Source organism: Haliotis asinina, chromosome 11 (genome assembly GCF_037392515.1).
Source record: "Haliotis asinina isolate JCU_RB_2024 chromosome 11, JCU_Hal_asi_v2, whole genome shotgun sequence".
In the NCBI taxonomy this organism is placed as follows: domain Eukaryota; kingdom Metazoa; phylum Mollusca; class Gastropoda; order Lepetellida; family Haliotidae; genus Haliotis; species Haliotis asinina.
Window position 1 is genome coordinate 7995750 of NC_090290.1, and position 26115 is coordinate 8021864.

At 39.7% G+C, this 26115-nt stretch overlaps 1 protein-coding gene across 2 annotated transcripts in view; it reads right to left on the reverse strand.

The window, feature by feature from the left end:
- The window catches only part of LOC137255616 (sodium- and chloride-dependent glycine transporter 1-like), an 88179-nt gene that overhangs the window by 3597 nt on the left and 58467 nt on the right, over positions 1-26115 (reverse strand). For both annotated transcript variants that reach the window (XM_067793065.1, XM_067793064.1), the window contains exons 4-12: positions 17225-17498; positions 16681-16813; positions 14430-14564; positions 13966-14069; positions 13370-13494; positions 6291-6403; positions 5835-5966; positions 5562-5661; positions 5316-5416 (exon numbers count right to left, since the gene is read on the reverse strand). In XM_067793065.1, the coding sequence (XP_067649166.1) occupies positions 5316-5416; positions 5562-5661; positions 5835-5966; positions 6291-6403; positions 13370-13494; positions 13966-14069; positions 14430-14564; positions 16681-16813; positions 17225-17498 (1217 nt within the window). The remainder of the gene's footprint in view (positions 1-5315; positions 5417-5561; positions 5662-5834; positions 5967-6290; positions 6404-13369; positions 13495-13965; positions 14070-14429; positions 14565-16680; positions 16814-17224; positions 17499-26115) is intronic.

The following is a 26115-nucleotide window of genomic DNA, read 5'->3' on the forward strand; positions in this document are numbered from 1 at the left end:
TCGTGGTGGGTGCTGGGTAACACATAGAGCCGTTCACCCTCGTTGTAAACCCGGGGGTATATTTGGTCCACCGACCCGTTTGCCGTGGGTTGCAGCCCTGTGTTGGCAGAGGAGGGGGTCCTGGTGGTTGAGGGCAATAGGGGCCTGCAAACGTGTTCCTGTTGCTCAATACACCACTTAGGCCCTGACTTCGCCTGGACGGGTGGTCGAATGGGGCCCGTTCGACCAGTTGGCTGGTCATACTAAACCCTGTGCGTGGATTATTTAATTGCACAAATTTGATTTTGTATTTTTGTTTTCAATTTTGGTCTTGGCTTTTCACTTACATAACACTTGTAGATTTGAAAACTGTTGTTATAAACTTTGCCCAGAGTCTTATGCCCAGAAGGCGGTGGCTCATGGGCCAATCCTATTAGATCGATTAATTTTCTATTACTCTTCTCCTGGAGTATACCACTTCAGTATCCTTGGTGCTGCCAGTCGGAAACCCACTGGTGTATAGCATTGTACATGTTATACTCGGTGGAGGGTGGGGAGCTGAGATGGTGATCTTTCTATTGTTAACCATGGCTCAATCCCAAAGAAACCCATAAACGAGCACTAAACGAGTGTTTGTCCTCTGATGAGGAAAATATCATCGACAGATATCCAGATACATGGCGTAGATTTTTGGTTGTATCTTCGACTGATGGTGAACCACTAAAATTAAATCTGTTTCCCACATCAAAAACAATTTATGGTCTTGTTGGTGATGTCCAAGCTGTTAGAAAAGGTAGATCAGGGTTTCTCCTCATACAGTGTAAAACAATCCTGCAGAAATCGTGGAACATGCTATAGATGAGGTAAAGATGATCATGAAGGTTCTGACTGTTTGTCGTCTCCAAAATGTGTCAATTGTCTTGGAGATGATATGTCTTCGTCAAAGTCATGTCATGTCTGGAAACGTGAATATGAAATTGTCAAAATTAAAATCCCAAAGAATGTCACATATCATGAGGCAAAACGTTTAGTTAATATAGCCTCCCCTCAGTCATCAGGTGTACCATATTCTACAGATGTTGCTCGCCCCAATACTAAATCTGTTCTGTCAGTTGCATGTCAGACAGATATCACCTGGGTTAAAGCTGACAAACACACTTTAAGTACATCAGATTCTACTGTTGATAAACACCATGCAACATCAGCTTGCCATACTGAATCACAACCAACATCTCCTGTTGTGAAAACTCCTTGCCAAAAAGTAGATTACAGACAAAAAGCTGATCGAGTACAAAAGGGATCGCGTGATCCTGTACAAATCTATAACAAATTTCGTTTAGAAGACATGGACGTCTCTCCTCATCCCCATGCGCGAAATAGAAGCAGCTCGCCTCGGAAGGGGAAAAGTCGGTCCCCAGTAATACCACCTGCTACAAAATGGACTCCTTTGCAGAGGACTTAGGACCAATCTTAATTAAGTACAATTACAAGCACAGGGTTTTAAACCATCAGCATTTAGGTTTCAAGAAACGTACTTGAACTAAATGATAAGTTCTAATTGCGTAAATGCTATTCATATCATTCTTTCTCACCCCCTGGTGACAAAGCCACTGGTGGATCTTCCATATTGGTGAGCAATGGTATTATTCATAGCCCTGTTCCTCTTAAAACCAATCTTCAGGCTGTTGCTGTTCGTCTTACTTTACATATAAACCTTACTCTTTGTCCCTTGTATATCTCAACTTCTTCCATTCATTCACCAGACTGATCTTCAAGATTTGCATGACCATTTACCAAAACCCTTTATCATAATGGGTGATCTCAGTGGACATAACCCATTATGGGGAAGTCCTGATACCAACAGTAAAAGGAAAGTTCTTCAAGAGTTTATATCTGATAATAGTTTATGTATATTCAGTCATGGCTCTGACACATATTTACATCCTGCAACAGGTACATATTCTTCCTTAGACCTGTCACTCACTGATTCAAACGTTTATAATGAATTTGAATGGTCAGTCCATAATGATCTTTGAGGTAGTGACCATTTTCCAACAGTACTTACAGCAACTAACTCTTCTGATGATCCGCCTGTAACAAGATGGAATTTTTCAAAAGCCAATTGGCCATTATTTCAGGCCACCTACCTTAAGGAACTTAAATCAGACCTGTTCATGGATGTACCTGATCCAGTTAAAATGTTCTCTGACAAACTAAAACATATAGCTGATGAAACTATTCCTGAGTCCTCTGTAAATCGGCACATCAGTAAACCATGGTTTAATGATGAATGCAAACAGGCTAGGAAAAAGAGGAAGAAAGCAGAACAAAAATTAAAGGCAAGGGTTCCAAATCCAGTACTATTCAGAATCTCAAAAATGATAATGACATACTAACTGAAAAATCTGATATTGCAAACAAGCTGGCTGAAACTTTGGCTAAACATTCGTCCTCCTCACATTATCATCCAAAATTTCAGACTTATAAAACACACCAAGAGAAGAAAACAGTGAATTTTAAATCTGATAATGGTGAAGATTATAATGAGGTATTTTCATTACATGAACTTCATACTGCGCTATCACAGGCTCACAATACTTCAACAGGACCTGATGATATCCATTACCAACTCTTAAAACACTTGCATGAATCCTGTCTCGAAACGTTACTTGGCATTTTTGACCATATTTGGATAACACAACATTCTCCCCCTTCGTGGCGTAAAGCCATAGTTAATCCTGTTGCAAAGCCTGGGAGGGATCATACAGATCCATCAAATTACCGACCTATTTCCTTAACTAGCTGCGTTTGCAAACCAATGGACCAAGTGGTAAATAATCGCTTAGTTTGGTTTTTGGAAACCAACAATCTGATCACTGATATACAATGTGGTTTCCGTAAAAATCGAAGCACAACTGACCACTTGGTTCGTTTGGAATCATTTGTTAAAAATTCTTTCATTAAAAATCAACATGCAGTATCAATCATTTTTGATCTCGAAAAAGCATATGATACTACATGGAAGCATGGTATTTTAAAAGATTTACATTCTTTTGGGTTGAGAGGTCGCCTACCTCAGTTTGTATCTAAGTTTTTAAATGACAGACCGTTACCAGTGCGTGTGGGATCAACCCTCAAGTTCCACAAGTCTGTGACTTTATTTAGTATTAAATCAATAGTTTTTCCAAGGTTTTAAGTGATTCAGTAGATGAATCACTATTTGTGGATGATTTTAATGTTGCAGAGGTAGAAATATGCATACAATAGAGAGGCAATTACAGATTTGTCCCATTAATATTGAAAAATGGTCACTTGAAAACGGGGTTAAAACAAAGTGCTTGCATTTCTGCAGAAAGTATAAACCGCATAAAGATCCAGAATTATTTTTAAATGACACCCCATCAAAGTTGTAAAAGAGGCCAAGTTCTTGGGTATTATTTTCGACTCACATCTAACTTTTCTGCCCCATATTAAATCCCTTAAAACTAAATGCCTGAAGGCACTTGATTTGTTAAAAGTTGTTTCCAATTCAAAGTGGGGAGGAGACCGAACTACCCTATTCCACTTATACAGATCTCTCGTCTGTTCGAAATTTGATTAAGGCTCCATCGTTTATGATTGAGCCTGTAAAAGCAACCTCAAAATATTTGATTCTATCCACCATCAAGGTCTAAGACTATGTCTTGGGTCATTTAGAACTTCTATGGACAATCTTTACGTCGAGGCCGATGAGCCATCTCATACTCAAAGACGTATAAAACTCTCCTTACAGTATATAACAAAACTATATTCTAATAAGGCCAACCCTGCATTTAACTGTGTTTTTAATCCACTTTATGATGATCTGTACAATAAACAGTCTTCTCTTGTTCCACCTCTGGAACTTAGAGTGAAACCTTTTCTGTCTGCTTGCGTCATTGAGCTAGCCAACATATTTCCTTCCCGTCTACTTTCGTCTCCTCCCCTGGCAGTTAGTTAGACCCGAAGTTGACCTAACACTGACGAGGTTTAAAAAATCAGAAACAAATGAATTACAATATAACATACAAATCTTTATGTACAGATGGGTCCAAGGACGGTGACGCACTGTCAATGGATCCAGAACAATATCTTTCAGATTACAAGATAACAGTTCTATTTTCACAGCGGAAGCAAACGCTATATTAACAGCTCTTAAATATATTGAAAGACATCCTAGACATAAGCAGTATATTATCTACTCCGATTCTCTTTCTTGCCTCCAGGCAATTAAAAACCTGTCATGTAAACATCCACTTTTAATAGAAATAATTGAATTGTATAATGATCATGCTACTGGCCCATACGACATCGTCTTTTGTTGGTTACCATGTAGGCATTTCTGGCAACACAGTGTCTGAGCTTGCTGCCAAGGCAGCACTCAACAAATCTTTGACACCACTTCTTATTCCATACTCTGATTATAAAGCTACAATTAGATCGTATATCTGTGAAGTGATGCGAAAGAAGTTGGACACTCAAGTGGGTTGAAATAAATTACATGAAATAAAACCTAATGATGGTTATACCCACTTGGGTTGTCAGTCCACGTTTGAGGAGGTCATTTTAAGGCGATGTCGTATTGGCCATACGCAATATACTCATGAATCACAGTCAAGCATATCTTGCTTGACTGTGTTGAGTATTTCATCACAAGGGATCAGTATTTTAATTCACAAACTATGAAGGATCCTTTTAGCAATATTAGCCCTCATTTAATTATTGCATTTTTAAAGGAATTAGATTTGGTAACTGGATTGGAAATAGATAAATATTTTAAAATTGGAAGAGAAAATTAGTAACTCAAATCGTTAGTGGCTGTACCCCCAAAGGGGGTTGAAGTAGTAAAAAATAATTGTCCCCCAGAGAGAGTACTTAAGTCCCAAAACATTTGAAGTAAATTTACGTTTTCCAGCCTTTTAATCGTAGAATAAGTGTGTTTTTACTTTATGGCTAGATTTGTCTAAATTGCTAACAGCTGGAGGGATGACGTATTTCCAACTAGGGTCCTTGCAGGAAGCAAATGTACTGAAAGTCCCCATGGTCCTTAGTAGGGTCATCTACCTTCAGTTGCTGGCTACCTATAGCTCATTTTTATATTGTACTGTCCTCTATACATACATTGTTGTAGGTCTATTCACTAGTTTTACATTCTACTCTGTGATATTCTAGTTAGTTTTACTGTCCTTCGTTGACAGGTTTTTACAATGTATGTGCTATTAATTCATTTGTATTTTTATAATTAATGGTTCTCGTCACGATATGGCTGCAATATTGCCGATGTGACGTTAAATATTAACTCACTCACTCACTCTTACCAGCAAGATTGCGGGCGTAACAAACGCCAAGAGAACCTTAACTGCCGGTGAAAGATGTTTTCCTGTCATCATCTCAACATCACTACTGAATCGTTGTGCCCCTGAAACAAACACATAATCTTGACACAGTATGTCCACATGCTTGTTATTTACCTTTGCATAGAATTCTCAGACGAGATTAACTTGAAGTAACTCATATAACACTTTGAAATAAAGACTTTGCAGGTTGAAGCTGTATATACCAACCGTATATCCACATCACGGCAACACATTCCAGTGTGCAGAACACCATAGGCCCCAGAGAAGCTACATACCAATCTACCAGCTGGAACATGTACGGCCCTCCCTGCAACACAGTGATGTAAAGTGTGCCAGTCAGGACCATGATATTGCTTACACTTGCACATTCATACTCGATTGTGATTAATAACACTATAATAACGTTTCACTATATTTTATGTTTATGTATACCCGTACCTGGTGTGATTTTCAAAAATGACTGTTCTCTATAAAGGTCACCTGTGTGCAGAAGATGCTTCCAAAGAGGAAGAGTATCAGGCAGCATCCTCCTGTAACAAGCGGCCTCCTCTTTCCCAGCTGCCGTGGATACCCATCAACCAGAGCAGTTATGATTACTTCCATTCCCAGGAACTGTAGTAAGTAAAACGTTTGAATAATCGTGATGATGTGACTTCTAAATGTCGTGGACTTTGAAATTCAGTAAAATTGTTAACTATATAGATTCTCAGTATGTTGCACTAGTCAGTGTTATAAACAGTTTTGCAACTTGCATTGCTTTCAGATTGATCACTGTACTGTACAGAAATGCATCAAGACACGCAGCGTTTGTAAAACGAGGATTGTACTGTTGCTGTGTCAGTACTAGACATTATGAGTAAAGGACAATATATCCATACTAGTGATCACACATAAGAGCAATCTGTCCTGTGAAACCTTGAACACCTGAGTTTGTACCTGTGAATCCAAACCAACCATCAGGAGCATCAGAAAGAACAAGAACGACCACAGCTGAGGAAGCGGCAGTTGGGCCAGTGCTTCTGGATATGTTACATATCCGAAACCTGGACCTACAAGAACAACATTTCATATATTCATGTGCATAAGTATAAGCCTCACAAACCTAAATGGGTGTATTTGCTTAGGCGTATTTGCTAGTTACCATGTTGCAGTGTTTGAACTTACGTGCTATCCGTTCAATGCTATGTACACCAGCATCCGTCTTATGGCAGCTTGGTTCCTTGGAATCTACATTTTATCTAGCGAAAGAATTGGCCAGTTCACTCAAATTGCATGGCGTAGACTGAGGTTTCGATGACATCGTTAATAGCAAAACGTACTTTGTTTTCAAACAGTCAATAATTGTAGTGAGTGAGTGAGTGAGTTAACATTTAACGTCACATCGGCAATATTTCAGCCATATCGTGACGGGAACTTAACACTGAAATGGAATATATGCGTAATGTAAAAACCTGTCAACAAAGGACAGTAAAAACACTAGAATATCACAGACATGAATATAGAACCAGCATGAAAAACTAAAACATTGTAATTAAAGAAGACAATACATTATAAAACACGGGCTATAGATCGCCAACAACAGAAGGTAGATCACCATACTAGGGACCATGGGGACTTACAGTACCTTTGCTACCTGCATGGACCCTAGCTGGATTTACACCATCCCTTCAGCTGCTGGCGAGTGTACGAAATGCTAGCCAAATTTAAAATGACAAGAATACTACGATTAAAAACCTGGTAAACTTAAATTTACATCAAATGTTTTGGGAATTACGTACCCTCTCAGGAGGACAATAATTTTACAATACTTCAACCCCCATTCAGGGTACAGCCACTAACAATACAAATTACTAATTTAAGCTGCCAATGATTTAAGATACATCTATTTACAGAACATATTACTCAAAATTCAGCCAAAACATCAATCTCTTTTAAAAAACCAATAACGAAATGAGAAGCAACAGTGGTAAAAAGATCCTTGATGGTTCTGACATTAAAATATCTATCCCTTGTGATGGAGAATTCAACTCAGTCAAGCAGAATATGCTTGACTGTAACTCTCTCATCACAAGGGATACAAAATGGAGGATCCTCACCTTTTAACAGGTACGCATGAGTATATCTAGTGTGGCCAATACGACATCGTCGTAAAATAACCTCTTCAAATCTGGACTGACAACCCAAGTGGGTATAACCAATGTAAGGTTTTATATCATGTAATTTATTGATACCCACTTGGGTGTCCCACTTCTTTTGCATCAGATCACGGATATAAGATCTATTGCAAGCTTTGTAATCACTATAAGGAATAAGAAGTTGTGTCACAGATTTGTTGAGTGCTGCTTTAGCAGCAAGGTCAGCCAATGTGCTACCAGAGATCCCTACATGGCTGGGTAACCAACAGAAGACGATGTCGTATTGGCCAGTAGCAAGATCATTATACAATTCAGTAATTTCTATTAAAAGTGGATGTTTGCAAGAAATATTTTTAATAGCCCGAAGGCAAGAAAGAGAATCAGAATAGATTATATATTGTTTACGTTTCGGGTGTCTTTGAATATATTTAAGCGCTGTTAATATGGCGTTAGCTTCTGCTGTAACAATAGAACTATTATCTGGTAATCGAGAAGATATTGTTCTGGATCCAATGACAGTGGCACAAGCCACAGCTTGTAAATAAGGGTTTGTAATTGCTATATTTATGTTTCAATTGATGATATTCTTGTTTATATTGTAAGTTATTTGTTTCTGATTTTTTAAATGATGTCAATGTTAGGTCAACATGTGGCCTAACCAATTGCCAAGGAGGAGACGAAAGGAGACGGGAAGGTGATATACCTTCCAACTCAATACCGGCAGAAGAAATAAATGGTTTAATTCTGTGCCCAAGAGGTGGAACAAGAGGAGATTTTTTGTTATACAAATCCTCATAAAGGGGTTTGAACACACAGTTAAAGGCAGGGTTAGATTCATTAGAATATAATTTAGTAATGTATTATAAATACAATTTTATACGACGTTGAGTAAGAGATGGTTCATCGGCCTCAACGTAGAGACTATCAATAGGTGAAGTTCTGAAAGACCCAAGACAAAGTCTTAAGCCTTGATGGTGGACAGAATCAAGAAGTTTAAGGTTGCTTTTGCATGCTCCACCATATACGATGGGACCATAATCGAGTTTCGAACGGACGAGTGATCGATATAGCTGCAAGAGGGTTGCTTGATCCCTTCCCCACTTGGAGTTGGAAACAACTTTCAACAAGTCAAGAACCTTCAGGCATTTAGTTTTGAGGGACTTGATATGAGACAGAAATGTTAAATGGGAGTCAAAGACTAGGCCCAAGAACTTGGCCTCCTTTACAACTTTGATGGGAGTGCCATCTAGAGATAGTTCAGTGTCCTTATGTGGTTTATATTTTGTGCTAAAATGTACACAATTAGTTTTGGATTTAGACAATTTAAAGCCGTTTTCAAGACACCATTTGTTTATTTTGTTTAAACAAAGCTGCAGTTGCCGTTCAATAGTATGCATATTTTTCCCACGACAAGAAAATTAATATTAAAATCATCCACAAATAACGATCCATCATTTGAATCGTTTAAAACTTTTGATAAACTATTTATCTTTATGCTAAAAGGTGTGACAGACAAACTACTGCCTTGTGGAACACCCTGATCCTGATTGTAATGATCAGACAGGGTAGAACCCACTCGAACTTGAAACTGTCTGTCATTTAAAAAGTTGGCTATAAATTGAGGTAAACGACCTTGCAAGCCGAAGTCATGTAAGTCTCTTAAAATAACATATTTCCAGGTTGTGTCATATGCTTTTTCGAGATCAAAAAAGATAGACACAGCATGTTGTTTATTATTTAGTGCATTTTTAAAAAAAATGATTCTAAACGCACTAAGTGATCGACAGTACTTCTGTTTTTACGGAAACCACACTGTATGTCAGTTATAAGGTTATTTGTTTCCAAGTACCAAACAAGCTGATTATTTATCATGCGTTCCATGGTCTTGCAAACACAGCTAGTTAACGAAATCGGCCGATAATTGGATGGATCGGTATGATCACGTCCAGGTTTAGGTATTGGTACTACTATGGCGTCACGCCATGGGGGAGGAAAGTTACCCGATGTCCAAATATCATCAAAAATATTTAGGAGAGTTTCTAGGCAGGATTCTGGTAAGTGCTTCAGAAGTTGATAATGGATTTTATCAGCTCCTGCAGCAGTGTCATGAGCTTGATCAAGAGCAGTATGGAGTTCATGAATAGAAAACGTTTCATTATAATCTTCCCCATTATCAGAATTGAAATTAATAGTTTTCTTTTCTTCTTGTTTTTGATATTGCTGGAATTTTGGTACATAATTTGAAGAGGAAGAATGTTTAGAAAGGGCTTCACCTAGTTTATTGGCAATATCTGATTTATCAGTAAGCAATTGATCTCCATGTTTAAGATGATGGACAGTAGATTTAGTACCTTTACCTTTGATTTTCTGGATCATGTTCCATACCTTGGACATGGGTGTCCGAGAATTTATTTTGGATACAAAATTTTGCCAAGATTGGAATTTGTTCTGTTTAAAAGTACGCCGTGCTTTAGCATTTACAATCTTAAATTTATTTAAATTATGTACCATGGGATGGCGACGGAAATAATGCCTTCCTAGATTGTTTGCACTCATCGTTGAACCATGGTGTTCTTATGTGTGGAACTGCAGAGGACTTTGGTATACATTCATCAGCTATAGATTTTAGTTCATCAGAAAACATTTTGATATCGTCAGGAACATCAATAAAATATTCAGGTTGAAGCCTGGCAGCACACGTTTCATATAAAGGCCAGTCAGCCTTTTTAAAATTCCATCTTGATGATGGAGGAACATCAGATGGTGTTGCAGATTTCAGTATAGTAGGAAAATGATCACTTCCACAGAGGTCATTGTGGACTGACCATTCGAATTCATTTAGTTAGTTGGAGTCAGGTAATGACAAATCAAGAGCTGTATATGTTCCTGTGCCAGGATGTAAATATGTATTGGTACCGTCATTATATATACATAAATTATTATTTGAAATGAAATCCTCCAGAAGCTGACCTTTAGTGTTCGTGATTACACCACCCCAAAGTGGGTTGTGCCCATTTAAATCACCCATGAGTATACACGGTTTGGGTAATTGATCGTAGAGAGTTTGTAGATCAGCCTGCAGAAGAGTTGATGAAGGCGGAATGTACAATGAACATAAAGTAAGCGTAATTCGCACTGCAACGGCTTGAAGATTAGTTTTGACTTTAATGGGACTGTGAATAACACCATGTCTTACAAGGATTGAAGATCCTCCAGTGGCTCTATCACCAGGTGGGGAAAAGTGATGATATGCATTATATTGACGTACGTTAAAAGCATTTGTCTGCTTTAGATACGTTTCTTGCAAGCAAAATGCTGATGGTGTAAAGTCTTGGACTAATAGGTGAAGCTCATTAAGATTAGTCGTTAGGCCCCTGCAATTCCACTGAATAATATATGAAGAAACTATTTCTTTGGGGGATTTATTGGGGATCTACCCCTTGATTTCCTAGAGGGCGACAAGCTATGTGCCCTACTTTGGATGTTTTCGGACACATCCATGTCTTCTAAGGATCCAAACTTATTAAAAAGTTTGATGGTGTCATTTGAACCTTTGGAGGTTCTGCTACTTTGACATTTTTCTATGTCATTTTTGGTTTTGATTTTATTTTTGGTAATATCTTTCCCATTATTTTGTGATTGAGGCTTAGGCATAGGCTGTGATGATGAGGACGATTGTTCTCGAGAAGATGACCGTGATTGAAATGGAGCAAGTGTTTTTGGGAGTGATTTAGCTGTCTGGGTCGACTGGTTGGGTGTGTATATTTCAGGTTTCTCTGTATCCACCCATGTCAGATCAGTTTGGCACTCCATTGACGAAGTGGATACAGTTGCTTTGTGACTGGCGGCAGAGGGTATTCTCGTAACTGAGGCATAAGAAGTGGTCTGGTCTGTTGGGGAAAGAACAAGTTTCTTGGCATCAGCAAAACTAACATTTTGCGTGAACTTAATTTTGTTTATTTCCATTCGTTGAATCCAGATGGGACATTGTTTCGAGAAAGATGAATGTGTCCCAGAGCAGTTTGCACATTTTTTAATGTTGTTATTGCAATCCTCAGTAACACTTCAATGAGCGCATGTTACCGAGTTAGTACATGTAGTGACACCGTGTCCATACTTTTGACATTTGAAACACCTCAGTGGATTGGGAATATAGGTATCAACACTGAGATTGCAATATCCTGCTCTAACTGATTTTGGAGTGGTTGGTGAAGAAAAATGGAAAAGATAAGTATTAGTAGGTTTTGTTTCAGAGTTAATTCGTGTTGTAAATCTTTGGACAAAAATCACTCCTTGCTCTTTCATTTCTGCCGCTATATCAAGTTCTGACATATCAGAAAACAGTCGATCTCTGACAATCCCTTTGCTCGTATTCAGCGTCCTGTGAGGGGAAATTGAAACCGGAACTCCAACGAACAACTCGGTAGACATCAGGTTGGAGGATTGTTGATAAGGAGAGAGCCTAAACGTAGTCGCCTTACATTTCTGACCTCACCCGCAATACCATGTATACCTTTTGATACTGCAAAAGGATTTAATTTAATAGGCGATTTGTCAAGAGTTTCCATAACAAGAAATCGTGGCCAATTTTCGATTGAGCTGGACGGTCGAGGTTCATCATCATCATCATAGTCAAGGTGACGTTTGTCTCTTTTTAGGGGGATTGTGTAAGCCATGGGTAATTTAGTATGGTTCATCATCTGAGCTCCCCACCCACCACGGAGTATCACAAGGACAATGCTAAAAACAAGTGGGCCTCCGACTTGCAGCACCAAGGATACTCAGATGATATACTCTAGCTGAAGAATTATAAATAACTAATCCACCAGATTGGCCCATGAGCCACCGCCTTCTGGCATAAGACTCTAGGCAAAGTTCAAATACATATTAACATTTTTCCAATTCCAAATCATTGCACTGTAATAATAAGTTCAAGTCTGAAAACAAACAATTCCAAATACGATTTGTGCATTGACATGTAAACAGTCCATACACAGGGCTTGGCATGACCAGCCGATTGGTTGAACCGGGCCTATTCAACCTCCCGTCTAGGTGAAGTAAGGGTCGAAGAGGTGTGTTAAGCAAAGGGAATGCGGTCACAGGTCCCCAGTGCTCTCAACCCTCAGACTCCCGTCCTCCACCGACACAGGGCCGCAACCCACGACAAACGGGTTGGTGGACCAACTATCCCCCCGGGTCCACAACGGAGGTGTCGGCGAGCTCTTGGCATTACCTAGCACCCACCACGAGGAGGTGGCTCGCCACGGGTGCCAGTCAATAATTGTAACTTATCAATCTCTATGAAGTTGAAATATTGAAATGTCATTAAATATTTATGTCGCTTATTGACATTCTTGGTTGTTGACTATCAAGCACCATGGCATTAGGGTTGATTCCGTGGATCAATTTCGGACAGTACCTTTCAATGTTCACCATAGAAAATGTATTTTTGACAATACGTTATAGATATGTAGCAGCAAGAATGGAATCAACAACTATCGAATAAGCTTCAAGACATGCAACCTCTACTATGGGTGTTTAGTTGTCATGTTGTACTATTTAGAACGTAATACGTAAAGTAAGTATATACTCTCAGTCATATCATTGTAGCGATTTATCTATAGCCTATTTTTATATGGTATTGTCAACATAGTAATATTTGTTTGATTTTTCCTGGCTAGTCTTAATGATAATTGTGATATTCTATTTGTTTTACTGTCCTTCGTTGACAGGTTTTATAGCAGACATATACTTCATTTCAATATCAAATGTTCTCGTCACGATATGGCTGAAATATTGCCAATGTGTCGATAACTCAAAACTCACTCACTCACTCATTGCAGTGATTTTAAATTGTTCAAATGAGTATGTATCCCCTACCTGTTGAAACTACCTTTGCAATAGGAACACCAGTTTTCTGTGCCATCGACCCTAGAACTGTAAACGTTACCAGTCCAGAAAAGATGCTGGTTCCTTCTGATATTATGGACAATATCAAGCAATCTCTGTGAATACAAATAATGATTCACAATAATAAAACTTTATTTGTGTCATATTCATTGAGACAGTGTAATGTCCAACATGGTATGTGTCAAATTTCAATAGGACATAAGAGAAAATGTCTTCAGAAGTTGTCATAGGTACGAAAATATCTTTAACGTATTCTCATACAACAATAGAGCATTTCCCTTTCATTTCGCTTTGTATAGCAGTAACCCATCATCAGGGTTGAATTCAAATTGTTAAAAAAAATGTGGGGTGAGGTAAAGTAAACGTCTTTTTCTCTTAAGAGGTAGGTAAGTCCCAAAGCATTCACAGGAAAGTGTCCACAGCTGGGGGCTTATGTAAAAAAACGATGTGGCTAAAACATTGCCGATCTGACTAAAATTCATAATTCAAAGACTAATACATGTAGCAAATGTTTTGAGTATCGAGAAACAACACTGACTCACTCTTTCACACATTCAAATATTCACCTGAGACATGGTTGATGGAACGTTTTGTAGCTTGCAGCTGTCCCAACTGCCCCGTAGCCAGGTCCAAGCGAGTAGAACACCTGCAGGCAAGCCTCTAGCCATACCTAAATTAAATATCACTCAGACATGACCAACTAGATTCCTCCAGGGGGAGAAGTGAGATAAAGTAGCTGTGAAAATTATAACAATGGATACGTAGTGAACTTTACTTTACTCAAGTTATTATTCAACCGGTAACTGATTATACAACCATTTATTAACCAATTAGCCATGTTTCGCCATCGCAATTACTGCAATTACAATTATCGATTTGCGTGCATAATTTATTTTGTAATAAAGTTGTTGATAATGGTAATATTTCAAGGATTCGCATCAAAAGTATTCAACTCGTCACATATTTAAGAAGTGAATTGAAGTAAGCACATGTTTGAACTGACTTAAGAATATCATCATCATTTTCTTACCTGTAAGTCAAGTAGCTTTGCGAAGTCAGGTACGACGTAGTAGAGTATTCCATCAAGGGCACCTGGTTGAAACAGCGTAACTATAAAGATGGAGGTAAGGAGAACGTACGGCAGAAGTGCAGTCACATACACAACCTGTTGGTGGGAAGATATAATATGCTTTAGGGCATATACATATATTTACAGACAGATCCAATAACGGTGAAGCAGTTCCTACTGCTACTGTCACCGCATCTACGGGAATTTCTGATTACCAGATAACAGCTCTACTTTCATTGTGGAACTTACACATGTCAATAAACTGTCGAAATATACTAATCATGTTTCGTACATAATCCCTGACTTCAGGCTGTCAAACTGTAGCATGCAAACATGTACTTTCTACGGAAGCGTAGGAGGGCAACGGTGATATTTTTTTCTCATTATCTCCTACGCAGAAATTACTATGTCGTACGTGGGACTTAGAAAATCTTGCGGGGGGATACTATCTCTTATGTGGTACTTCCTATGTCCTACGGCTTGTAGGAGATGATCGATGTATGTTAGAAAGCATTAGTCTGAAATGGTCGAATAAATTCCTAGCCACGCAAACAATCTCCTGATTCTCTGTTTCTGTCACTGTTAGAGTTTACAGTCACAGTGTTTCATTCAATTTTAGAGTGTATAGCCATGCGTTACATTTACTATTAGAGTGTATTATTGTGTGTTTCCGTGACGATTAGTGTCTACTGTTTCCGTCACCATATGACATGAGTGTTCAAATAACTGTTGGACATTACTGTCATTTGTTGGGCCGAGTGTTGTACTTTACTGCCACACGTTCATTTTGTTCTACTGTTAATGTTATGTGTTGGATATTTCAGAGGTGGTTGGAAAGGGGTCAGGGATCCCTATGCACAGACGTGGTGCACAGGGGTCTATGCACAAACATGTCTAAGACTATAGGTGGCATCCTATACCTACTTATTCCCTTATTCTTATACAATGAACTATAATGCCAGGGTTTTGCCGTTTTGAATTTCGTATTGTTTGACGCCTCAGACAAGTCAACTTGTTAACAATCACGACGAAGAAACAAAAGAGCGTTGAATCCATTCCAAACTAGGCTCATCTGACGACAAGCAAAAGCTTGCGGAGGAAGTACTATAACCAGAATTTCAGAGGAGTATGTTACCTTACCCAGACCATCTTGTGAGTGTGTGTGTGTGTGTGTGTGTGTGTGTGTGTGTGTGTGTGTGTGTGTGTGTGTGTGTGTGTGTGTCTGTGAATATCCAAAACCCCATAACTGCAATTAGATCAAGGTCCACGTCACCCTAAAGTAACTCACACAACAACGATGTATATAAACACTGCGTAAGTGTCACGACCATTCATTGACGTGCATTTCTGCTATCTATCGTCCTGCATAACCAAACATTTCTCAGCTCAATAACCTTCCTTCCTAATCCGAACCTCAAAAATCATACATTAAGTTCTATGTAGGAGATATTAAGTCCTATGTTCGAGATACTGTGTGACGTAGGAGGTAGTAAGTCCTACATATGGGATATTTAGTACTAACTCCCACGTTGGAGATACTAAGTATTATCCATACGTAGAAGATAATAACCTCACTGCCTTTCCGTAACTTCCCGTATTGAAAACAGACTGAAATATGTAATGACCGTGTGACTGTTTTTTAACAGTTTTGTAACACGGTTGCCCGCACGAAAGGGTACATGTACGTAAGTCCCAAGTACAGTTTCATCCATTAGGCTGTTAATCGACGTTTTCTACAAAAACCGCAAAGGCTTTGTGATTAATGCATTAATAGCGACTCATTTGACATCAATGGTGACATCGAAAAACAATAACGTCTACAAGAATTCGTTCGTTCCCGAAAAATGTGCATCATTTATGCAGTTAACAATGAGAATGTTCAGAAAGTCTGCTTGTGCATAACGAACGATGACCTCCCAATTTTCGACGCTATTTAAGATGAACTCATTGCAACTCATGAAACCTAAAGGCGAGTCGATTTTTCAAGAAAGGAGAAAGGGCTCCAGTGTAATGTCTTAATGTTTTGTCGATTTTAAACAAGTTACAATTTCAGCGCCCAGTGCACATTGCAACACCTGTGACCACAAATTAATTTGGAAGTCGTGAATATGGACAGTTCTGCATTCATATATTATTGATACGTGTGATGTCAAGCTTCTTATTGTGTTTGGTCAGTGATTTTTTTATTTGGTAACTTCTTCGGCCAACTTACTTTGCCTGAAGACTTGACTCCACGGACAAGGCAGAGGAATATAATAACAACTGATCCAAACAGACATCCGAGTATATGCCACTGTACAAACCCGACATCCTCTAATCCGGACGAGATATTGAGAACGTTGTACCTGCGTAACAGAAGCACCCTTAGAAACATTTTCAACAATGTAAGGCACGGGGTACTCTACTCTTCTCGATAAAGTGCACACTCCTCGTTCCATATATCGATAGTTATGACAACCAGTGTATTGCACGACTAGCCTATCGAAGGTATATTGAAAGTGTACGAATGTACCTTGTACTTTCAACATTTCAAATGACAATCTGTTTGCCCTAGCAGAACAGTCTCATTACGAGACAAGGTCGTCCATATTCCTGTTTCTGAAACTGTGGACATGAAATTGTGATCCCTTTCTTAAAGCAAAGATTATTTATCTTTTCTTGTTCCAATCATTGCTATACATGCGTGTATTTACATAGATAGTATGTGTGCATACGACCTTTTGCCTGGGTGCAAGGCATCACAGTTAATATCTTACTGCCAGAATTCCTCTGCTGGTGTGTGAGCCAAGGTCACATTTTCCCACAACTCCGTAATCGTGGCGGATGCATTGTTTGACGGAACCGTCATGTTGGTGTTGTTAGCATTAGTCACAGTTTCCACACACAGGTCGGTGTTCCATGTGTTGCCACATGTTGTCCAGGGCAGGACGCTGGAGCAGGACTTCACCATGTAGTAGATGGGCCAGGCCAGATAGAGGTTGTAATAGGACGTGAAGATGGATGAAAGAACAACACCTCCAATACCAACCCCTGTTCATCGCAAAAAGACATTACATACATATTTAGGTGATAATCGTATTGTGTTTACATGTTGGAAGTGATTATAGCTGGTTTGACTCTGCTAAATGTCATTTAAAAGCGAACCATGATGTATGCACCATGAATATAAGAAGCGCGTTTTCAATATGCTCTCAATACCCTTGCGTAGTGCTTAGGTCGCACTGCGAATAAAAAAACCCCTTCTAAATGGTTTCGCCCATACCCGGCATGATACAAAAAAAACCAAAAAACAATTTACAAAGTGTCAAATGTTTTAATTATTTCCAACACGAAGTTTTGTTTAAATACATTACAAGCAGCAATATCTATATTGGCATTATAATTCTTATTTTGTGGACAACTTTAATTTAATGATTTTCAATGTAATACTGCATACCCCTCTATCTTCAAAATTAGATGTCGGACCTTGACATAGTATCAGAAATGAAGCATCAAGGTGTGCTTTATGTCATGTGCATTTCAACTCGGACACAAAACAATGAAACCATCGAAACGAATACATATCTGTTTACCTTTTCATCTGCAAATGCACCTAAATCGGTGAAGGCAGGCTACTGTAACATTCAAGTTGATACCTACATTCCCAACCCGCTAAGGTGGTTTAAATGCCAGAAATGTGGATACGGTGTAAGTACTTGCACATTGTCTGTTGTGTGGGCTCCTTATGGTGAGAAAACACACACAACAGAAGATTGTACTAGAGATTTTAAAACATGCACCAACTGCTCAGGAGATCGTTCACCATTTTCTAAAACATATTTTGAAAGAGCAAATGGAAATAACAAAATAAAATTTACGGACTGTAGATCGCCAGCAACTGAAGGTAGATCACCATACTAGGGACCATGGGGACTTACAGTACCTTTGCTACCTGCATGGACCGTAGCTGGATTTACACCATCCCCTCAGATGCTGGCGAGTGTAAGAAATTTTAGCCAAAATTAAAAGAACACGAATACTATGCTTTAAAAAAATCCTGGAAAGTATAAATTTACTTCGAAAATTTTGGGACTTACGTACCCTCTCAGGAGGACAATAATTTTACAATACTTCAACCCCTGTTGAGGGTACAGCCACTAATGATCAATGTTCCTAATCTATACTACCATCCCTTAAAATACAACTATTTACAGAACATACCAATTATAATTCAACAAGGAAATCAATTTCCTTTAAGAATCCAATAATCAAAAAGTATTTACTGTGTTAAAAAGATCCGAAAGTGTTTTTACATTAAAATATTTATCCCTTATGATGGAGAATTCAACACAGTCAAGCAGGATATGCTTGACCGTGGTTCTCTCACCACAAGGGATACAAAACGGAGGATCTCTACCTTTCAACAGCTATGCATGTGTATACCTTGTATGACCAATACGACATCGTCGTAGTATGACCTTTTCAAATCTGGACTGACAACCCAAGTGGGTATAACCAGTGTAAGGTTTTATCTCATATAATTTATTGATACCCGCTTGGGTGTCCCACTTCTTCTGCATCAGATCACAGACATAAGATCTAATGGTGTCTTTGTAATCACTGTAAGGAATAAGAAGTGGTGTCACAGATTTGTTGAGTGCTGCTTTAGTTGCAAGGTCAGCCAGTGCGTTCCCAGTGATTCCCACATGGCTAGGTAACCAACAGAAGACGATGTCGTATTGGCCAGTGGCAAGATATTTATACACTTCAATAATATCTATTAAAAGTGGATGTTTACAAGAAATATTTTTAATCGCTTGAAGGCAAGAAAAGAGAATCTGAATAGATTATATTTAGATTTTATTTGATTATATTCTTGTTTATATTGTAATTCATTAGTTTCTGATTTGTTAAATGAAGATAATGTTAGGTCGACTAGTGGTCTAACCAACTGCCAAGGAGGAGACGAAAGAAGACGGGAAGGCGATATACTTTCCAGCTCAATACCGGCAGAAGAAATAAATGGTTTAATTCTGTGCCCAAGAGGTGGTACAAGAGAAGACTTTTTGTTATACAAATCCTCATAAAGGGGATTGAACACACAGTTACAGGCAGGGTTAGATTCATTAGAGTATTGTATTGTAAAGACAATTCTATACGACGTTGAGTAAGAGATGGTTCATCGGCCTCAACGTAGAGACTATCAATAGGTGAAGTTCTGAAAGACCCAAGACAAAGTCTTAAGCCTTGATGGTGGACAGAATCAAGAAGGTTAAGGTTGCTTTTGCAGGCTCCACCATATACGATGGGGCCATAATCGAGTATCGAACGGACCAATGATCGATACAGGTGTAAGAGGGTTGCTTGATCCCCTCCCCACTTTGAGTTGGAAACAACTTTCAAGTCAAGAGCCTTCAGGCATTTAGTTTTAAGGGACTTGATATGAGGCAGAAATGTTAAATGGGAGTCCTTTACAACTTTGATGGGAGTGCCATCTAGAGATAGTTCAGGGTCCTTATGTGGTTTATATTTTCTACGAAAATGTATACATTTAGGTTTGGATTTAGAAAATTTAAAGCCGTTTTCAAGACACCATTTATTTATGTTGTTTAAACACAACTGCAGTTGCCGTTCAATAGTATGCATATTTTTCCCACGACAAGAAATATTAAAATCATCCACGAATAACGATTCATCAATTGAATCGTTTAAAACTTTTGATAAACTATTTATCTTTATGCTAAAAAGTGTGACAGACAAAATACTGCCTTGTGGAACACCCTATAATGATCAGACAGGGTAGAACCCACTCGAACTTGAAACTGTCTATCATTTAAAAAGTTTGCTATAAATTGAGGTAAACGACCTCGCAAACCGAAGTCATGTAGGTCTCTTAAAATACCATATTTCCAGGTAGTGTCATATGCTTTTTCGAGATCAAAAAAGATAGACACAGCATGTTGTTTATTAATTAGTGCATTTTTAACAAATGATTCTAAACACACTAAGTGATCGACAGTACTTCTGTTTTTACGGAAACTACATTGTATATCAGTTATAAGGTTATTTGTTTCCAAGTACCAAACTAGTCGATTATTTATCATGCGTTCCATGGTCTTGCAAACACAGCTAGTTAATGAAATCGGACGATAATTGGATGGATCGGTATGATCACGTCCAGGTTTAGGTATGGGTACTACTATGGCGTCACGCCATGAGGGAGGAAAGTTACCCGATGTCCAAATATCATCACAATTTTGAGAAGAGTTTCTAGGCAGGATTCTGGTAAGTGCTTCAGGAGTTGATAATGTATGTTATCAGCTCCAGTAGCAGTGTCATGAGCTTGACCAAGAGCAGTATGGAGCTCATGAATACAAAACGTTTCATTATAATCTTTCCCATTAGAATGTTTAGCGTGGGTTTCGGCCAGTCTATTTGCAATATCTGATTTATCCGTAATTATCTGATCTCCATGTTTGAGATGATAGACAGTAGATTTAGTACCTTTACCTTTGATTTTCTGGACCATATTCCATACCTTGGACATGGGTGTCCGAGAATTTATTTCGGATACATAATTGTGCCAAGATTGACGTTTGTTCTGTTTAATAGTACGCCGCACTTTAGCATTTTAAATTTTAAATTTATTTAAATTATGTACCAGGAACGTCAATAAAACGTGCGGGTTTAAGTTTTGCAGCACACAGTGTTTCATATAAAGCCCAGTTAGCCTTTTTAAAATAAAGTCTTGATGATGGAGGAACATCGGATGGTGTTACAGCTTTTAATATAGTAGGAAAATGGTCACTTCCACACAGGTCATCCTGGACTGACCATTCGAATTCATTTAATAGTTCTGAATTTGTCAATGACAAGTCGAGAGCAGAATAAGTCCCTGTACCAGGGTGTAAATATGTGTTGAAACTATCATTATAAATACATAAATCATGATCAGAACAAAAGTCCTCCAACAATTTACCTTTAGTGTTTGTATTTACACTACCCCAGAGCTGGTTCTGCCCATTTAAGTCTCCCATTATAATACAGGGCTTGGGGAGCTGATCATATAGAGCTTGAAGATCGGTTTTGGCAAACATCGAAGATGGTGAAATATAAAGAGAGCATAGCGTAAACGCTACATGTAAAGTAATTCTCACTGCAACAGCCTGCATATTAGTATTAAGTGAAACAGGGCTTTGAATAACGTTTTGTTTGACTAGAATGGATGATTCGCCAGTGGCCCTATCACCCGGAGGTGAAAAAATGTCATGTAAGCATCCACTTTTAATAGAAATAGAAATAATTGAATTGTATAATAATCCTGTTAATGGCCAATACGACATCGTCTTTTGTTGGTTACCAAGCCATGTAGGCATTTCTGGCAACAGAATGGCCGATCTTGCTGCCAAGGCAGCACTCAACAAATCTGTGACTCCACTTCTTATGCCATACTCTGATTATAAAGCTACAATTAGATCGTATATCCGTGATCTGATGCAAAAGAAGTGGGACACCCAGGTGGGTGTAAATAAATTACATGCATTAACACCTTATATTGGTTATACCCACTTGGGTTGTCAGTCCAGATTTGAGGAGGTCATTTTGCGCGATGTCAAATTGACCATACTAGATATACTCATGAATACCGGTTAAAAGGTGAGGATCCTCCATTTTGTATCCCTTGTGACGTGAGAATCACCGCCAAGCTTATTCTGCTTGACTGTGTTGATATCTCTATCACAAGGGATCAATATTTCAATGTCAAAACCGTGAAGGATCTTTTTACAAACGTTAGTTCTCATTTAATTATTGTTTTTTTAAAACAAATTGATTTTTTGGTTGAGTTTTGAATGGTGTGTTCTGTAGATAGATGTATTTCAATTATTGGTAGTTTAGATTAGTAACTTGAATTGTTAATGGGTGTACCCTCAAAGGGGGTTGAAGTATTGTAAAATTATTGTCCTCCTGAGAGGGTACGTCCAAAAACGTTCACAGTAAATTGAAACTTTCCATTCTTCTTAATCGTAGCATATGTGTATTTTTAATTTTTGGCTAGATATAATAGTCATATTAGTTTGAACTTTCCACGCTGGTTTTAATTCAAATTGTGACATTCTAGTTGTTTTACTGTCCTTTGCTGACAGGTTTTACAATATACATATAGTCCTTTTTCTTTGTAACTGTTCTCGTCACAATATGGCTGAGATATTGCCGATGTGACGTTAAATATTAACTCTCTCACTCAATCTAAGGTGAGGTGGAACCTGAGCGAGTCCATCGGAAGTTCCACTGGAGAGCAGATTAGAGGGGGCGGAGAAGAGATTGGGATGCGGAAGCCCCGCTCCAGGATCCGACACACGAACGCGTCTAGTCCTAGCCAGTTCAGGACAAAGGCGGCCGCCCGCGGCCCCGTCGAGCGAAGGAATGGTAGGTGGTGGAAGGACGGGTGGGCACGATGAGTAAATTCTTCTTGGGGTACCACTTGCCCTTGTTCCGTTTCCGGGGAGTGCCGTTACAGGTGGTTTGCAACCCCTGGTTAGCCTGGCTGGGCTGGTTAGACTGGTTCGTGGGTCCTAGGCCACGATCTCCGAAACGAAAGTCCACCTTCCCCGTCCGCTTCCTAGGAGTGGACTGGTCTGCTGGAGGACCTCCCTGACGCTTGCAGGGGTTGGAGTCTGTGGAGAGTCGGCCACATTTCATGATCCGATTGGTTAGATCCTGCTGCTGGATGTGATGGCGCGTACGGAGGGCTTCTAGGATCTCCCCCATCGAACAAGGTATCTGCGGACACTGAGGCGTGACGGAGGGAGTCCCTAATCTCCGGAAGGAGAATAGTATGCCCCAGGAAGCCTTCCCGTATGAGGTTGATAATGGCGGCCGAAATCCTAGCAGCTGATAGGGTGACTTGTGCAACAGCTTCAAATGCCCTATACAGAGGCTCCTCGCGCTACTCCATCCCCGCCTCCTTGGCGAAAGTGGCCAAGTAGCTCTTATGTCAATGAACTCCCGAGGAGGGAAAGACCTGGGAGAAGGAGAGGGAACAGGCGTCTGCCTGTGGCCGGGAGCCGCCGCGGAGGCCAGGGATGGAGTTGAGCAGAGGGTTCGGAGGAGCCTGACAGCTTGGGCGGACCAAGGCGTTGGTTGAGGATGGATTCCACAACTGATTCCTTTAACTGAACGGAGAAGTCTCTCCCTGTGACGAGACTTCTTCACTTTTTAATCTTTCCTCCTCTTCTTCTCCTTCCTCACCTCTGGTGATATGACCACGTCCTCCCTCAGGACAGACCGAAGAGGAGAGCAGGAATGGGAGCGAGAAACACACCCCTCTGGCATATTCCAAATGGGGTCCGACTCAAGTTCAGACTGAGAGTCGAACTCCTCTGCCTCCTCGTGAATAACTAACTCCTCAGAGGCAGAGGGAGAAGGAGGACGGAGGTGGGAGGGAGGCACCTATCGTCTGGACGACACCGAAGAAACTTGAGAACGTGTGGAAGGCACCCCCTTCTTCTGGTGAGACTCCCTCTCACTCTTTGTAAGTACTGCCAGGTACTGACGGCAATCCCTGTCAGATAGAACCTCACACTCTGTGCAAGTGTTATCCGGGACACAGGGGCTCTTGCAAGGTCTATACAAAGTGTGAGGGTCCCACTTAGCCAACTTCCGAGTGCCGCACTGAGTGCAGAAGGAGTCCAATACAATGGTGGAACGGACGAAAGGGTTCGCTACTTAGGGGAGACGTCCGTTTAAGCTCCGAGGAGGACAGACCCGTCACAGGCAAAGGGTCCGATCAGACGGAAGGTTCGCCTGTCCTCCTCACTCTGCACAGGGGGCGGAGGGAACGACAGAAGAACCGCCTAATGAAGGGTCCACCAAGGCGGAGGGTCCGTCTGTCCTCTGTTACTCCGCACAGAGGCGGAGGGGTGCGATAATAAAGGGAACTCACGAAGGGTCCGCCACGGCGAAGGGGTCGCCTGTCTTCCGCCTCCCCGTCAAGGCGGAAGGTCCGCCTATCCGCTAGCGAGGACCGTGGAAGTACGACAAGGGCTCGACCGCAAGAGCCATACAAGCGCGAGCCGAAACACAATCAGGACGCGCGTGTAGCACGTGCAAGAGGGACGCCGGCTGATGAGTGAATTCGCCAGCAGACCCACCAACAACAAGCAAGAATGAAAGAGAAATTTTCCTAGTCGCAGGTGACTCAAAAGCACCCGAAACCGACTGGAAGGGAGATTGTAGAAAGAGAGAAAGATGCAAGAGTGAGTGAGTTAATATTTTACGTCATATCAGCAATATCTCAGCCATATCGTGGAAAGAACATCTAATATCAAAATTAATTATATGTCTACTATAAAACCTGTCAACGAAGGGCAGTAAAACAACTAGAATATCACAAATGGAACTAAAACTAGAATGGAAAGTTAAAAACAACATCACCATTAGGACAATACACTATAAAATCAGGCTATAGATCGCCAACAACTGAAGGTAGATCACCAAACTAGGGACCAAGGGGACTTACAGTACCTTTGCTACCTGCATGGACCCTAGTTGGATTTACACCATCCCTTCAGCTGCTGGCGAGTGTACAATATGCTAGCCAAAATTAAAACAACAAAAATACTACGATTAAAAACCTGGTAGATTTAAATTTACATCAAATGTTTGTGGACTTACGTACCCTCTCGGGAGGACAATAATTTTACAATACTTCAATCCCCTTTTAGGGTACAGCCACTAACAATTCTAGTTCCTAACCTAAACTACCAATCATTAAAATACATTTATATACAGAACATATTACTCAAACTTCAACCAAGAAATCAATTTCCTTTAAAAAAGCAATAATTAAATGAGCGCTGACTGTGTTAAAAAGATCCTTAATAGTGTTTACAGAAAAATACTTATCCCTTATGATGGAGAATTCAACACAGTCAAGCAGGATATGCTTGACCGTGACTCTCTCATCACAAGGGATACAAAACGGAGGATCCTCACCTTTTAAAAGGTATGCATGAGTGTATCTTGCATGGCCAATACGACATCGTCGCAAAATGACTTCTTCAAATCTGGACTGACAACCCAAGTATGTATAACCAATGTAGGGTTTCATTTCATGTAGTTTATTTATACCTACTTGGGTGTCCCACTTCTTCTGCATCAGATCACGAGTGTAAGCTCTAATGCTAGCTTTGTAGTCAGAATAAGGAATAAGAAGTAGTGTCACAGATTTGTTGAGTGCTGCCTTAGCAGCAAGATCGGCCATTGCGTTACCGGAAATGCCAACGTGGGTGGGTAACCAACAGAAGACGATGTCGTACTTGCCAGTAGCAAGATCATTATATAATTCAATGATTTCAATTAAAAGTGGATGTTTACAAGAAAGAGTTTTAATAGCGTGAATGCAAGAAAGAGAGTCGGAATAGATTATATATTGTTTATGTTTATGGCGTCTTTGAATATATTTAAGCGCTGTTAATATGGCGTAAGCCTCAGCGGTAAAAATAGAACTGTTGTCTGGTAATCTAGAAGATATTGTTCTGGATCCAATGACAGTGGCACAAGCTACTGCGCCACCGTCCTTGGACCCATCTGTAAATAAGGATTTATAACTGCTATATTTATCTTTCAATTCATTATATTCTTGTTTATACTGTAATTCATTGGTTTC